Raw genomic sequence first — 16,453 nt, 5'->3', positions numbered from 1 at the left:
GGGGTCAGGGCTGTGCTCTCCCAAGCAGGGCCCGCCCTGGAGCTCTGCTCCTGTGCCAGCTCCGGGGTGGTAGAGGGGCAAGTGGCCTGGGGAAGGCGGTGCCACCCCTCCACAGTTGGTCATGCCCACTGTCCCCAGCGAGGTGTCAGATAGCCTGCTGGAGGACCTCATCGCCACCCACCTGGTGCTGCCCAACCGCGTGACTGTGCCCGTGAAGAAGGGCTTGGATGTGACCAACTTACGCTTCCCTCTGCCGTGCGTGAGTATCTGCAGCAGCCACAGAGCACGGGGCCATGTTAAGGGACAGACGGGCTGGAGGGGAATGCATTCTCACACGGGAATCCTTATTTCTGTCCTGTGAGGGCATGATACCTCCATTTTACAGGGGGAAGACTGGGTCTCGGGAAGGTGGAATGACTTGTCTAAGCCCAAAGTCACCCATTTGGGAGGGTCAAAGCCCAGGTGGCATTCCTTCCCAGATCCTGGTACCCCTCTGTGGCCTGGGGTGGGGACTCTGGGCTTCACCCCCATCCAAGGAAACACCACGGGCCTCCCATCCTCTTTTAGAGACATGAGGTGCCCCAACTCTATCCTTGGGGTCTACTGGGGAAAGAATGTTCAACAGAGCCAGGACGTGGGGCTTTTTGAGTGCTCAGCCCCACGTCCCCTCCATCCTGGGCCCAGCTTGGGCAGCCCCTGAGGACAGCCATGTGGCCTCCCTGCAGAAGGTGCCCTTGCTGAGCCCTCAGGGCTAGCATTCAGGGCCTCAGGGGAGAGCAAATTGTCCATTTCACCATCAGCACCAGGTATGGGGCATCAGCCCGCTCAGGCTATACAGGGTTGAGGGGCCGGCCATTGAAGCAACACATACGTCCTCTTGTCTCCCCATAATGGCACATGGGCTTTATGCCACACTATGGCTTAGGCAGTCTCAGAATCAATATGATAACATCCGCCCTGGCCAGTTGGCTCAGTGGTAGAACATTGGCCTGGCGTGTGGATGTCCCAGATTCCATTCCCTGTCAGGGCACACAGGAGAAGTGACCATCTGCTTCTCCAACCTCCGTCCCCCCTCTCTTTCTCGCTCTCCCTTGCTCTCTCTCTTTCCTCCCCCTCCCGCAGCTATGGTTTGATTGGCTCAGGAAAGTGGCGCTGAGGATGGCTCTGTGTCCTCTGCCTCCGGTGCTAAAAATAGCTCAGTTGCTGACAAAAGAGCAGTGCCCCAGTTGGGCAGAGCATCGTCCTATAAGGGGCTTGCTGGGTAGATCCAAGTTGGGGTACATGTGGGAGTCTTTCTCTATGCCTCCCTTGCTCCCACTTAATTTAAAAAAAGATACAATACCACCTCTATGTCCACTACTAAAAACACTGTCCTTAGGGTATATTCCACTCAAGATGTACTGTCAACTGGCAACAATTTAAACTCACTAGGAGTAAGTAGTTCCTCAGTGCGTTTGTGATGCCAGTGGTTTGTGCATATTTACACTGCTTTGTTTTGTTTTACTTTCTACTTTTAGGGTTTCATTTTTACCTTAACTTTACAGTCATGTAAAAATGTACATACTTCCAAAGTCCAATATAAAAACTCATATTTTAAAGAGTCTGGTTTCTATCCCTGTTCCTTCACCTAATCTCCACTTTCTCCCTGTAATGGTTTATCCTTCCACTAGTTTTCACTATTTGTGTTCTACTTGGAGCAGATACATACATATGGTGGTGTGTGTGTATCTGGTAAGACTCCAGTTCCCCCTTTCCTTGGTGGACGGCTGCACACTGCTTTTCCCTGCCTCTCACCATGTCATGTGTTCTAAGGATCACTTGATGGCCGTATGGATGGAGCCGGGGCCCATTCTGACAGCGGCTCGGTGCGGCTGTGCCGCGATGCTTTCCCCTGTTCTCCATTGACAGCTGAGCTGTGTCTAGTCCTTTGTTCAAACAAATATGCTGTCATGAACAGTCTTGTACATGTCTCTTTATATTTTTGCAGTATGCCTTCAGGGCTAGAAATGGGGTTGTTGGGTCAAAAGGAAAACATATGTACTTAGCAATATTAAAAATATAGTTCTGAGCAGGAAGCCTATTAGCCTCTGAAGTGTGTTTTTCCCAATTCTTGGCACTGACTGCCTCAACAGCACAGTGTGGGGGCGGGTAAGACTCAGTGTAGACACCTGGGTACTGGGAAGAGATGACAGAAGTCAGTCTACATGCAGGTTGCAGAGAGGGGGCTGGAATGGGAGGCAACCTTTTCAGGTGACTTGGTTTGGCATGGCTGTTGGCCCGGGAGGAAATGGCGGCAGTTGAATAAGCCAGTCATGGGGCAGGCTGGGAAGGCCATGGGTGTGGGCGGGCGGGCGACACGGTGGACAGAGCCCTGGGCCCTGCTGGGCCCTGCCGGGCAGGCGGCACGGTGGACAGAGCCCTGGGCCCTGCTGGGCCCTGCCGGGCAGGCGGCACGGTGGACAGAGCCCTGGGCCCTGCTGGGCCCTGCCGGGCAGGCGACACGGTGGACAGAGCCCTGGGCCCTGCTGGGCCCTGCCGGGCAGGCGGCACGGTGGACAGAGCCCTGGGCCCTGCCGGGCAGGCGACACGGTGGACAGAGCCCTGGGCCCTGCGGGCAGGCGACACGGTGGACAGAGCCCTGGGTGTGGGCGGGGCAGGCGACACGGTGGACAGAGCCCTGGGCCCTGCGGGCAGGCGACACAGTGGACAGAGCCCTGGGCCCTGCGGGCGGGCGACACGGTGGACAGAGCCCTGGGCCCTGCGGGCGGGCGACACGGTGGACAGAGCCCTGGGCCCTGCGGGCGGGCGACACGGTGGACAGAGCCCTGGGTGTGGGCGGGGCAGGCGACACGGTGGACAGAGCCCTGGGCCCTGCGGGCGGGCGACACGGTGGACAGAGCCCTGGGCCCTGCGGGCGGGCGACACGGTGGACAGAGCCCTGGGCCCTGCGGGCGGGTGACACGGTGGACAGAGCCCTGGGCCCTGCCGCCACTTGCTGCATGTCCTTGGCCAGGGGGCTGCTGTCTGTGCTTGTTTCCCTGCCCAGGCCATGGAGAGGGGGAGACGGTGGGCACTGTCTGATGGCTTTCGCTCTTACGTTGCGGGCCTTGATGGCTGGGACAGCCCAGGAAGCAGCAGTGAGCGGTGGGCTGGGCATTTTCCAGGGGGTGATCAGAGTCCACTTGCTGGAGGCGGAGAAACTGGCCCAGATGGACCACTTTCTAGGGATCCGAGGCAAGTCAGACCCCTATGCCAAGGTGAGCATCGGCCTGCAGCACTTCCGGAGCAAGACCGTCTATAAGAACCTGAACCCCACCTGGAATGAGGTGTTTGAGGTGAGGCTGTCCTCAGCCACAGTTGGCTACTTAGATATCCTCCAAGCTCCACTCTGGGGCATGCTGGGCACAGACCGGGGGGCCTTGCCCTCTTGGGTCTCATATGGGCAACGAGGAGTGGACCTTGGGGACAGGCAGGAAGTTCTGTATAATTCCCACTTCCCAAGTCTACCAGGTATCCAGAGGCGGACTGCTGTGGCCCCACTGGAGGGACAGCTTATAACTGAGTTACCATGTCCCTTTCTCACCTGCCAGCTGCTTTGTTGGAAGTTTTCAAATCAAAGTATAAGAGGAAAACTAGAAACTCTGCCCCAACCCTCTCAGCCAGAGCCAGACACCAGGAGACTGCAGTTCTTAAGTTCAGCCACAGCCCCCACTACGAGAAGGGGAGGCCCACAGCCTGTTAGATGCTCTGTAAGCTGCAGCCTCATGAAAGATGCAGCAGCCGCGGTCCCGAGCACCCACCCTTCCATGGGCTTGCACATGTCCCCTCTAATCTCCCCACCCGCAGGGCAGGGCATCACTCCCTCCTTACAGGAGGGGTTTCCCAGGCACTGAGAAGGGCAGGAACCTGTCCAGGGCTCCAAGCTGGCACACAGTGGAGCCAGAACCTGGCTCCCCTTGGGTGATGCGTGAAGTTTGTTTCATCAGCTGTTGGGCCTGCAGGCCATCACCTCGCTTTCCTTCCAGTTCATAGTGTATGAAGTCCCTGGGCAGGACCTGGAGGTGGACCTGTATGACGAGGATCCTGACAGGGATGACTTCCTGGGCAGGTGAGGCGGGCTGAGCCGGGCCTTCTGTCCCTGGGCCTTCCAGACCTCCCTCCTAGATGTCTCCTCGGTGCCCAGCTGTGGACTGGGCCCTGGGAGCACAGAAAGGACCCCACAGTTTGTGTACCATAGCTCTGCTTTCTGCACTCGTGATAATGTACCCAGAGTCCCCGTTTGGAGCAGTGGGCAGAGGGTAAAGCTGGGATGGATGACCGGGTCCCCAGTGTTGAGGAACCCTGGCTGCTTTCTCTAGGGCAGAGCACAGACACTCAGGGCTGTGTGAGGACTGACATGGCTTGGCTGGGGCTGCCTATCAAAACTAAATTTGCAGCCCTGGCCAGCTGGCTCAGCGGTAGAGCGTCGGCCCAGCGTGTGGAAGTCCCGGGTTTGATTCCTGGCCAGGGCACGCACACAGGAGAAGCACCCAGCTGCTTCTCCACCCTTCCTCCTCTCCTTTCTCTCTCTCTCTCTTCCCCTCTCCTCTTGCAGCCAAGGCTCCATTGGAGCAAAGTTGGCCCGGGCGCTGAGGATGGCTCCGTGGCCTCTGCCTCAGGTGCTAGAATGGCTCTGGTTGCAACAGAGCAAGGCCCAGATGGGCAGAGCATCGCCCCCTGGTGGGCATGCCAGGTGGATCTTGGTTGGGTACATGTGGGAGGCTGCCTGCCTTCCTGCCTCTCACTTCAGAAAAATACAGAAAAACAAACAAAAAAACTGCAAATTTGCATGTCCTTTGGTCCAGCAGTCCCACTTCCAGATCCTATAAAAACATTATACCTGAAATGTTGATTGTGGAGCTTACCTGAGTTGGCAAAACAATAAAGCTGAAAACATGAACGCCCAACCTCAGGATATTGGTTGAATGTTTGAATAAATTTGCCATTGCCAAACTAGAGGATATTCTTCAGTCTTAAAAACAATGAGCAAGATCTGTGTGTATTGAGCTGGAGGGTGCCCGTTATGTATCGGGAGGAGGAAGAGGCAGTTGAGTGACTGTGCAGTTTGACTCATCTTTCCAGGGAGGCCCCTCATGGGCACGTTTGCCTGTGTTCGTGTGAGCACAGAGCATGGAAGCCATGCAGCAGACTGCTCACATTGCTGATCTCAGGGCTGGCACTGGGAGGTGGCAAAGAATTTTCCAAAAATCTTTCTACTCCTGTATTTAGCTTGTTTCCATGAACACAGAATTTTAGAAAGTGAACAAAACAAAGTGGGAGGCACAGTCTGACAGCCAAAGAAACAGCTCACAAGCAAATATCGCTGATCTTTTTTCTCATCTTAATTTTTGTCATGTTGCAGAGTTGGAAGTGTGGCTTGTGGTTCACGTTTTATGTAACTGATTTCAGGTGCAAGCACACTTCTGGTATGAGTAGGTGGGAGACAGGTCTGAATGTGGGTGTCACCTCCTTTCTACACACATGACAACTATGCTTAGCCTGTTTTGGAAAGGGAAAGGCATTTGGGGTTCTCACACTGACTGCAGGAGCCGGTGCCACTGGCATTTAGAGGGCACCAGACAGGGAAGCTGAATTCCTGCCCTGCGTGGGCAATTTTGCACAATGAAGAATCATTCCACTCAAATGCTTGTAGCACCATCAATGAGAGTCCAGAGCTGAGGTGTTCAGCGGTATCTGCATAATCTTGGGATGGCAGCCACCTGCCTCCTGGGGCACCATGCCCAGGGAGCAACCCTGATGATTGGATAGTCTTTCCTCTGCTTGAGCCGAAAGTGGTCTGCCATTGGTTCCTTGGCATGAAAAAGATCCTCTGTCTCAAGGGCCCCACTCAGATATTTGAAAACAGATTCCAGGGTGGGCCGAGCTGACCACACCCTGTGTCTTCCAGCCTGCAGATCTGCCTCGGGGATGTCATGACGAACAGAGTGGTGGATGAGGTAGAGTTGGTGCTTGCACCCCACACCATGGACAGCTCTAGCAGGCTGCTAGATGAGCCATATGTGCCAGTCTTCAGGGGCAAGACCTGGGCGAGACACAGATGGGCCCAGGAAACCCACCAGGGCCTGGTTGGAAGAAGCTTCCCTGGAAATGCCCACAGACCAAGGACCTCCAGCAGGGGGTGGTCACAGGGGAGGGCAGGCTGGGCCTGGGTAGGAGAGATTTTCCATCCTGACGTGTAGCACGTCAGTCCTGTACCATCTTCCTGTCCCTCAGGCCGAGTCCACCCTGTCTCAGCTGGTTCCCTTTTCCCTGAAGTCTCTTAGGGCCCCACCACGTCCCAGAACTGAGATGCCTACAGAGGGTCAGAAGCATGTCACTGCTCTTTCCCTGAACCTTCCTTTCCATCCTTGTCACCCCGCAGTGGTTTGTCTTGAATGACACAAGCAGCGGGCAGCTGCACCTGCGGCTGGAGTGGCTTTCACTGATCGCTGACCCTGAAGCTTTGACTGAGGTGAGTGCGGGGTGTTGGGGCTCCCTAGCAGAAAGGGGACAATAGGAGGACTGGTCATGTGTGGCTGTGCCTGTGGAGGGGGGAGGGCGCTGAGCCCCCAGATCTGGCTCACAGCCCCTCCTTCTAGAGAACATGTCCCTCCATGCTGTCTCCACACAGGACAGCTCCTGATCTCTTGAGATGGGTCTCTGAGCATCTCAGCCATCTTCAGAGAAGCTGGGATCCTAAAAGCTCTGTGTTAGTGCCTGTCAGCCCAGACCATAGGGAAAAGCCACCCTTGTGCCTGACTTGAATCTGTCATGCTGTAGTTGTAGTCTCAGGCTGAACAGAAAAACTCGGTTGGGGGGATCTTATGGCCAGTCTGAGGGAAGGGCGGCAGGCGGGCTGGCTTCCTTCTGCCACGAACAGGCTTCTCTCCAAAACCAGTCTCTCCTGGTGCTGGGGGCACCTGGTGAAGGTCTGTGTCTGACTGTAGGACCACACTGGCCCTTCCTCTGCCATCCTCGTGGTCTTCTTGGAGAGCGCCTGCAACCTGCCGGTGAGTGGTGACGCGGTCGGTGTCACCCCCTGCCTTGTGGCTGCACTTTCTAATGCTCACTTGGAACTCACAAATGTGTTGCTCATTACTGTTCTTGTACTGTAGAGAAGCCCTTTTGACTACCTGAATTGTGATTATCGAGCCAAAAAACTCTCCAGATTTGCCAAGGTAAGGGTGTGTGTGTGTGGCTGAAAACGTGAGAGCAAGTTATAACTCCTTCCCGAGAGTGACCACAGCCGTTTTCCGGGCGACTGTCTGTGCATAGTGTGGGGGTGACTACAGCCGCTGGGCGCAGGCACTGGGCTTGGCAACTCATCCCCCACGCTCGTTGTGCCTGTGCCCCGTGATGACTGTCCAATTTTATTACCATTTTACAAACAGGACCCAGAAGGTTTAAGTACCTGGGTCATACACCTAAGGGAGGAGCCGGAACTTGAGGGAACTTCCATTAACTCCAGGGAACGAGCCTGTGCCTGGCCAGGCCCAGCTCTGGTCACCTGTCTTTACTTGAGCCTCCCCCTGGAGTCAGCCTGTCCAGGTGCTTGCACAGTGATGGCAGCCCAGGGGTCCTGGGCGCACCAGGGTGGCCTTCCCTAAAAGGGAAGCAACCAGCTGGCCACATGTCCCTCTGATGTGCCTGAGGGCTGGAGGTGGGGTGAGGGTCTGGCGTCTTTAGCGGACACTGATGGTGCCACCTTCATTGCTGTGGCTTTGCCTCTCACAGAATAAGGTCAGCAGAGACCCTTCCTCCTACGCCAAGCTATCTGTAGGCAAGAAGACGTACACGAGCAAGGTAAGAGCTTGGTGAGTAGCCATGGGGTAAGAAAATGGGGCCCCAACCCTTCTCAGAGAAGCAAGACAAGGGAAACAGTTTGCACTAATGCCAGGTTGGCGCCAGGGCACATTCTAGGCACTCTGTATTATTTTATTTAGTTTTCAAAGTAACCTCACCAGTAGTTTTATAGTTCAAGAATCTGAGGGTCAGAGATCAATGACTTACCCACGTGCATAGCTAGAAAGCAGCAGAACTAGGTTCAAGCTCAGGCATGGCTCGAAGCCTGTCCTTTGCAGCCCACCGGGTTTCCCAGTCCAGAGGCAGAATCCTCCCCTCCCAAAGGAGTGCCAATGCTAGTAGGAGTTTCAGCCCCTGTAAAACTTCTCGGCACAGCTCTCCTCGCCTGGGTCTGGCTGCCCCACCTAGCGCCTCCCCCAGGCTGGAGCATGCGTGAGCCCTGGGCAGACAGAGAAGGCTACCCAGGGGTCCCTGGGGGCTGGTATCCTGCTCTGCCCAACCAGGCCCTTGAATAATCTCCCCCTCTTCTGTCCCAGACCTGTCCCCGCAGCAAGGACCCTGTGTGGAGCCAGGTGTTCTCCTTCTTTGTGCACAATGTGGCATCTGAGCAGCTGCATCTCAAGGTTTGCCTGAGGTCGGGCTCTTGGAACAAAGCTAAGAGGTCTAAGCTGGGACGGGTGGGAGGCCACACGCACCTTGAGCAGCTGTGCGGGCAGAGCCGTCAGCCTGCCTGCGGGTGGGACAGAGGCCCCACGGCTCCCTGAGGCTGGTGCCCAAGGCCGTGGGTCAGAGGCTGTGGAAGGACACACCCTCAAGTCCCTTGGCTCTCCCTGTAAGTCTTTCGTGCTGTTACACAGCACCCAGGTGGCCTGTGTTGAAATCCACTTGGGACATTAATGATGGATTTAAAAAAATACATACTTAATCTTCACAAAAGATCTGTGGAAGAGAAATACCTTTAATTTTACACGAGCGGAGGCTTAATCAGTGACATGTCTGAGACCTCATGACCAATGAGCGGTGAAACTGGGATCTCTGGGGGCCCTGAGCCCCCTCTGGATGTCCCACCAGGGAGCAGCAGAGTTCATCAGTCCCTAAAGCCCCCATGGCCCTGAGCACCTGACAGACTGGCCTGATGTCGATCATCATTGCCTCTGCCCTGGGGCTCTCTTCCCGACGGGAGGCAGGGAGTCCCATTCCCAGTTTCAGAGCAGCACCCGAGGCCAACAGCAGCACAGTACATACTCACTGTGCTGAGGGTGGACTCACTCTCTCGTTCTGTCTGGCCCACGCCCAGGTGCTCGATGACGACCAGGAGTATGCTCTGGGCGTGCTGGAGCTGCCGCTGTGCCAGATTCTGCCCTGTGCAGACCTTACCCTCGAGCAGCGCTTTCAGCTGGACCACTCGGGCCTGGACAGCCTCATCTCCATGAGGCTGGTGCTCCGGGTAAATCTCTGCCCTTGACCCCCATGGGAGGCAGGGGTGGAGCTCTGCCACAAAGTCAAGTCCCCAGCACTAAGTACCTGCTCTGTTGGGAAGAAGCTAGGAGCTGGGTTTGTATTTTTCACCAGTTTTGAAATATTGTCAGCTATTACCTCTTTAACTATTGCCTCTCCCGTTCTTCTAATCCTTCCTTTCAGACCTCCTTCCATACCGAACCTTCTCATCATCTCCTCCATATCTCGACCTGACCTCATCTTCATATTTTCTCTCTTTATCTATTGTTGCTACATTCTAATCTCAGATCTGTCTTCCAGTCCATCAAATACTTCTTTGGCTACACCTAATCTGCTTAACCTGTTCACAGTCTTTATTTCAAAGGCTATTTTTCATTTCTAATTTCATTTTTTCCAAATCCACATTGTCTTTTTTCATTGTATCTTCTTTTCATGTTTCTATTTCATCTTTAGTCATTTGAAAATATGTATGTTAATTGTATTATCTGAAGATCTTGGGAGTTGAATTCTGCTGTTGTATCTGTTGATGTTTTTTCATGTGACTCATTGCAACTTGGGTTACAAGTAATGGTCCGTGTTCCTTTGTGACCTGGATGACGGTGGTTCATTTCCAAGGAGACTGCCGTTATTGCAGCCAAGAGCCTCAGGGGCACTACACACCTGGATTCTTTTCTATGTTAATTTTTAACTTCGGGTTTCCAGACACCATAGGTGTCAGAGATTCATACAGTACAGGCCTATAAGGGCTTTTTTCTCAGGGAAGACTTTATTTCCCCCAGTTCAGGCTGAGATAAAACACAGTTCTTGTCACCAGTCTTGGCTGGGGGGTGGCATGCTTATCCTAGGTTACTTTTTCACTAGAGACCCCATCTTCACAGCAATTCCTTCAGTAACCAGCCTCACATTCACCAAGGCCTCTTCTCCTAACCCCTTGGAGTCCAAGGTTGATAAATCAACCTAAGAAATCTTAACCTTTATTTTCTAGTTTTCTCCTTTTTTAACCTGAGGGATTTTACTTTCTTGTGAATTTGGCTATACATTTAAAAGGAAGTTTATTTATTATATTGGGGCATTCCTAACAAGATGTTTTTAGAATATTTTGACCACCATATTGCTGGAAATGGAAGTCCTGAGGAAGGGTCCTGATAATTGATAAACGAGGGGAAAGTCGGAAGGAGAAACGCAATGGCTGAGGTTTGAAACTTCGGTGTCTGGACAGGAAACACGTTTTAGAGAAAGCAGTGGTGAGTGAGGTGATGCTGGGAAATGACCCCAGCCAGAGGCAGCTGTGTGTGTGAAGGCCCAGGTGAGGGCAAGACCGAAGGTGGAGATCTGGGCATCCTCTGCAGGGGAAGTGCACACCGAGAGTGGACCAGGACGAGGTCTGCTGCAGCCAGTGTGAGTAGAGAGCAAGGGCCAGGGCCCAGTCTCCATGAAGACCCAGTAGTGAGGCAGGAAGAAGGGAAAAGCTAGAGAAGCACTGGTCACAGGAGGCCAAGGGCAGAGAGAAGCTAAGGAAAATACGGTCTGCAGGAGGAAGCTCCAAGTCAGAAAGGAACTGAGAAACTGTTCTTCCCAGGGAAAAGAAAGAACCATTTCCCAGAGGTTAAGGTGAGAGCAGAGGAGGAGGTGGTGGAAGTGGCAGGCCCGACGCATAAACATCCCTGTCGTCTGCTTGCAGTTCCTACGCGTGGAAGAACGAGAGCTGGGGAGCCCGTACACAGGAGCTGAAGCCCTAAAGAAAGGCCCTCTCTTCATTAAGAAGGTGGTCACCAACCAAGGCCCTAACGCCCCACCCCAGGGAGAGGGTCCTGCAGATTTGCCATGCCCCCCAGGCCCTGCTTCTGATACCAAGGAAGCCTCCAAGAGCACCATGACAACCACCAGTGCCACCACGGCTGCCACCGAGCCCAGACCCCAGGAGACAGGCCCAGAGCCGAAAGGCAGGGGCAGTGCCACAGGTTTCTGTGAGCCCGTGGGGGAGAAGAGTTCGGCCACCATCTTCCTGACCGTCCCAGGCCCCCACTCTCCAGGGCCCATCAGATCACCCCGGCCCCTGAAATGCCCTGCCGCCCCATTCGTGTGGCCGTCCACGAGGCTGCTGGCCCCCAGCATGTCCTCGCTCAGCTCCCTGGCCAACTCCTGCTTTGACCTGACAGATATCAGCCTCAACATTGAGTATGCACCTCTCTGCTTCTTTTCTAAAATCACTTGCATAAAAAATAACTCCCTGATGGAAAAGTAGATAGGAACTTACTTTTCTGCTCACGTTCTGTTTTATCACAGAATGGCTTCATAAGAGGCAGCATGGTGTGGCAGAAAGACCAGGACAGGGGGAGAGAGCAGGCGTGCCAGTCTGGTGTTGCTCTAGCTACACACCAACTGTAAGAGGTCCTGCGCTTTGGTTGTTAAGGATCCTCACAGCCGGAACCTTACTGAATTCCAGTTATACTGGGAAAATATGGAAAGCTTAAAATGTGGAATTATGGAATCAATGGCTGCCTCTTAAGTGTTTACTATGGGCTTAGCGTGATATTTGGTCTAATTCAATCTTCTTATTAACCCTATAAAGTAGAACTTACTTTTTTTTTTTTTTTTTTGGTATTTTTCTGAAGCTGGAAACGGGGAGAGACAGTCAGACAGACTCCCGCATGCGCCCGACCGGGATCCACCCAGCATGCCCACCAGGGGCGACGCTCTGCCCACCAGGGGGCGACGCTCTGCCCACCAGGGGGCGATGCTCTGCCCCTCTGGGGCGTCGCTCTACCGCGACCAGAGCCACTCTAGCGCCTGGGGCAGAGGCCAAGGAGCCATCCCCAGCGCCTGGGCCATCTTTGCTCCAATGGAGCCTTGGCTGCGGGAGGGGAAGAGAGAGACAGAGAGGAAGGAGGGGGGGGGGTGGAGAAGCAAATGGGCGCTTCTCCCATGTGCCCTGGCTGGGAATCAAACCCGGGTCCCCCGCACGTCAGGCCGACGCTCTACCGCTGAGCCAACCGGCCAGGGCCTAGAACTTACTATCTTAAAGGTTAAATAACTAACCAAATGTCCCACAAGAAATCATGCTGTGAAGGTAGATCCCAAGTAGGATAATTATATGCGAGTGCTGGTTGGAACTGACTCCCAACTGAGATTAACCCACATGGCTCTATGTTCCGAAGCAGGACACGCTCTGTCTTGAGGGTTAGAGGAAAGGCCAGCACTTGCATGGCCCAGAGGAGTGACGAGCCCTTTCTTCACAGAGGCAGGGGCCTCAGGCTGCGGAGGCTGGGCGAGATCCAGCTCACTGTGCGCTACGTGTGTCTGCGGCGCTGCCTCAGCGTGCTCATCCATGGCTGCAGGTAACGGACGCTGGGGCCAGGAGAGGGTTCTGGGGAGCGTCAGGTAGCAGGACTCAGAGTGGAGGCCTCGGAGCAACGCAGGGTGAGCAGCCCCAAGGTAGACACGCAGTACAGTGGGAACAGGGGAGGTTTGAAGGTGTCGTGCCGGGAGTGACGAGGTCCTCAGTGCTGCTGGGCTCCAGGGCCCAGGGCTTGGCTCCGATGTGAGCACTGCGCAGCGGTCTGGGGTGTGCGAGCTAGGACATTTTCTCACGTGGGAATCAACTTCCTTTAGATGCAAAGTTCTTGGCTCTACTTTAAACTTTGCAAAAACCGTGCATCTGATGTTTTGTCCTCCAAGTCTTACAGACTTTTGCTTTGTTGGTCTAGACTACTGGGCATTTTTATCCTAGTGCCTTCAAAAGCTGAGTGACTAGTACAGCTTTCTCCAAATGAGTGTTTTCAATGTTGGAAAACCAAGACTTTTTTTCTTCAATGTCTTTAAAACCAAATTAGAAACCTGACACCCTGTACCACCAGTGGAGTTGATCCTTACGTTCGTGTCTACTTGTTGCCAGAAAGGAGGTGGACAACTCGTAAGAAGACCTCAGTGAAGCGGAAGACCTTGGAACCCCTGTTCGATGAGACGTAAGTGGGCCAGCTGGCCTGCCTAGCGTGCCTCAGCCATGTAGAGAACTTGCTAAGCACCTGTGTGCCCAGCAGCCTGCCAGAGCATGTGAAGGGCTCGGGTTGAACAGGGCAACAGGGTCTATGCCTTCATGAAACTTCTATATATTATAGTGGAAGAAAATGACTGCCACGGCAGTTTAGCAAAATAGCTAACTACTTTTCTTGCTTGTAGGGGCTAAAGTGTTCCTGATTATGTGATGTTTCCCCTTCTCTCTTTTTTTTTTTTCGTGACAGAGGAGGGTCAGACAGACTGGAAGGGAGAGAGATGAGAAGCATCAATTCTTCATTGCGGCATCTTAGTTGTTTATTGATTGCTTTCTCATATGTGCCTTGACGGGGGGGGGGGGGTGCTACCACAGAGTGAATGGCCCCTTGCTCAAGCCAGTGACCTTTGGGCTCAAGCCAGTGACAATGGAGTCATGTCTATGACCCCGTGCTCAAGCTGGTGAGCCAACGCTCAAGCCAGCAACCTTGGGTTTGGAACCTGGGTCCTCCATGTCCCAGTTTGACACTCTATCCACTGCACTACTGCCTGGTCAGGCCCCCTTTCCCTTTAAATGAAGCCTCTTTGGCTTCATTTTGAATCTGGTCACATATATTTTCTTTGATTTTGTTTTAAAGCAGAAATTAAAGACATGAATGGAAAGACAGTTTGTGCTCATAAATTAAAAAATTAATATTGTTAAAATATTCATACTACCCAAAGCAAAACTACAGATTCAACACAATTCCTATCAAAATTCTAATGGTATATTTCAAAGAATAAGAACAACCAACGCTAAAGTTTGCACAAAACCATAAAAGACTCAAAGCACTCTTGAGCAAAAACAAAGCCTCAATACAAAGCAACAGTAAACAAACAGTATGCTAGTCATGAACAGACATATACAGTAGATCAATGGAACAGAATAGAGGCCCAGAAATAACCACACACGTATGATCAATTAATTTACAACAAAGGAGCCAAGAATATATAATGAAGAAAAGACAGGCTCTTCACTAAATGGTGCTGCAAAAACTGGACCACTGACTATCACCATACACAAAAGTAAACTCAAAATGGATTCCAGACTTGAACATAAGACCTGAAACCATAAACTCCTAAACATAGGCGGCAAGCTCCTTGATATTAGTTTTGGTCATAATTTTTTGGATGATACCAAAGCAAAAGCAACAAAATAAAAAATAAACAAGTGGGGTTTCATCAAATTATAAATGTCTGCACAGCAAAGGAAACCATCAATAAAATGAAAAAGCAACTTTATGGAATAGGAGAAAACACAAATCACATTTCTGAAAAGAGGTAAATATTAAAAATATATAAAGAATTCATACAACTCAATAGCAAAAAAAAAGACCCAATTAAAAATGGGCAGAGAATCTGAATAGACATTTTTCCAAAGAAGCCATACACATGGCCTAAAAGTCATAAAAAGGCACTCGAGATCACTTATCACCAGCCAACTGCAAATCAGAATCACAATGAGGTATCGCCTCCTGGGAACCCTCCTGCACTGCTGGTGGCAATGTAAATGATGCAGCCACCATGGACAATAGTACAGAGGTTCTTTAAAAAATTAAAAATAGAACTTCCACATGAGGTAGCATTTCTACTTCTGGGAACTTATCCAAAGAAAACGAAACACTAACTTGAAGATACATCTATGCATCCCCGTTCACTGCAGCATTATTTACAATAGCCAGGAAATGTAAGCAACCTAAATATCCAGTGATGAATGACTAAAATGTGGTGTGGACACACACACTTACATGTCCATGCATATTATGTAGCATGAAGAAAAGAAGGAAATTGTACCATTTGTGACAACATGGATGACCCTTAAAGGCATTATGCTAAGTGAAATTCAGACAGAAAAAGGTAGTTACCATATGATCTTACATATGGAATAAAAAAAAAATTTAAACAGAAAAAACAGAAAGACTGAGCTCACTGGTATAGAGAACAGACTGGTGTTTGCCTGAGGTAGGGGGTGGGCAAAATGGGTGAAAAGGTAGAAAGATCTAAATTTCTAGTTACGAATCAGTCATGGCGTTGCAATGTATCTAATGGTGACTATAGTTAATATACTATATTACATATTTGAAAGTAGCTAGTAGCTAGGAGAGTAGTTCTTGAAAGTTCATCACTTGCCCGATCTGTGGTGGCGCAGTGGCTAAAGCATTGACTTGGAACACTGAGGTCACTGGTTCAAAACCCTGGGCTTGCCTGGTCAAGGCACATACCAGAGAAGCAAAAACTATGAGTTGATGCTTCCTGGTACTACCCCACTGCCTTTCTTTCTCTCTCAAATCAATAAGTAAAATCTTTTAAAAGGAAAAAGAAAGTTCATCACAAGAAAGAAAAACTTTAACTATGTATGGTGATGGTGTTAACGAGACTTATTGTGGTGACCATTTTCAGTATATACAAATATTGAATCATTATGTTGTGTACCTGAAGTAATGTTACGTCACTTACACGTCAATAAAAAAAGTTTTTAAAAAAGAAGTCCAGAGGACTCTTGTGAGTACATGACAAAGCTGTACACTAAGATTTCTCTGCCTTACTTGACAGGCATATGTGGGAATAGGCCACTATTTCCTGTGCAACTCCAGCAAACCTAATTATTCAGCATCCTGGTCCTTAGCCAGTCAGAAAAAACAACTGAGAAGCATTTGAGGTAGTCCTATGAGCAGGCACTGATCAGAGTGAGAAGAGGCAACTGAAAGAGTGGCAGTCAAGGCAGAGTCAGAAAGCAAGAAGCAAAGCACAAGGCACAGCAGTCCCGAGCACTTGAGAGGCAAACAGGCTCCTGACACTTCCAGGGTGTGTGAGTCAGTCACACAGGACAGTGACTGTGTATAATAATGATGCCCTGACTATCTGCTATGGCCAGTACCGCTCTGGAAGTTACTCTCAGTGGTCTAGGTCTTGTTTTAAAATTAGAAAAAAAAAAGGATGAAATACTTTAGATTTTCAATGAAAATATTTAAATCTGATTTCCTGACATTTTGCTTCTTAAAGATTTGAATTTTTTGTTCCCATGGAAGAAGTGAAGAAGAGGTCACTAGATGTCGCAGTGAAAAACAGCAGGCCGCTTGGCTCACACCGAAGGAAGGAACTGGGAAAAGTAAGTACCGGGACT

The 16,453-nt window shown here is 51.4% G+C and overlaps 2 protein-coding genes across 2 annotated transcripts in view; both read left to right on the top strand.

Moving 5' to 3' along the window:
* FAIM (Fas apoptotic inhibitory molecule) overlaps positions 1–16,453 on the top strand; it is a 182,458-nt gene that overhangs the window by 56,878 nt on the left and 109,127 nt on the right. The gene's annotated exons all lie outside the window — the stretch shown is intronic.
* Positions 1–16,453, top strand: part of ESYT3 (extended synaptotagmin 3) — a 53,089-nt gene that overhangs the window by 34,450 nt on the left and 2,186 nt on the right. The window contains exons 8-21 of the mRNA XM_066244903.1: positions 139–259; positions 3,165–3,335; positions 4,026–4,108; positions 5,948–5,996; positions 6,422–6,511; positions 6,987–7,049; positions 7,155–7,217; positions 7,774–7,842; positions 8,379–8,465; positions 9,140–9,289; positions 10,982–11,478; positions 12,540–12,638; positions 13,134–13,265; positions 16,333–16,438. Coding sequence (XP_066101000.1) covers positions 139–259; positions 3,165–3,335; positions 4,026–4,108; positions 5,948–5,996; positions 6,422–6,511; positions 6,987–7,049; positions 7,155–7,217; positions 7,774–7,842; positions 8,379–8,465; positions 9,140–9,289; positions 10,982–11,478; positions 12,540–12,638; positions 13,134–13,265; positions 16,333–16,438 — 1,780 coding nt within the window. The remainder of the gene's footprint in view (positions 1–138; positions 260–3,164; positions 3,336–4,025; positions 4,109–5,947; positions 5,997–6,421; positions 6,512–6,986; positions 7,050–7,154; positions 7,218–7,773; positions 7,843–8,378; positions 8,466–9,139; positions 9,290–10,981; positions 11,479–12,539; positions 12,639–13,133; positions 13,266–16,332; positions 16,439–16,453) is intronic.

This window comes from Saccopteryx bilineata, chromosome 10 (assembly GCF_036850765.1).
Source record: "Saccopteryx bilineata isolate mSacBil1 chromosome 10, mSacBil1_pri_phased_curated, whole genome shotgun sequence".
NCBI lineage: Eukaryota > Metazoa > Chordata > Mammalia > Chiroptera > Emballonuridae > Saccopteryx > Saccopteryx bilineata.
Note: the sequence above shows the minus strand (reverse complement) of the source record. Positions and strands in the feature narration are given on the sequence as shown.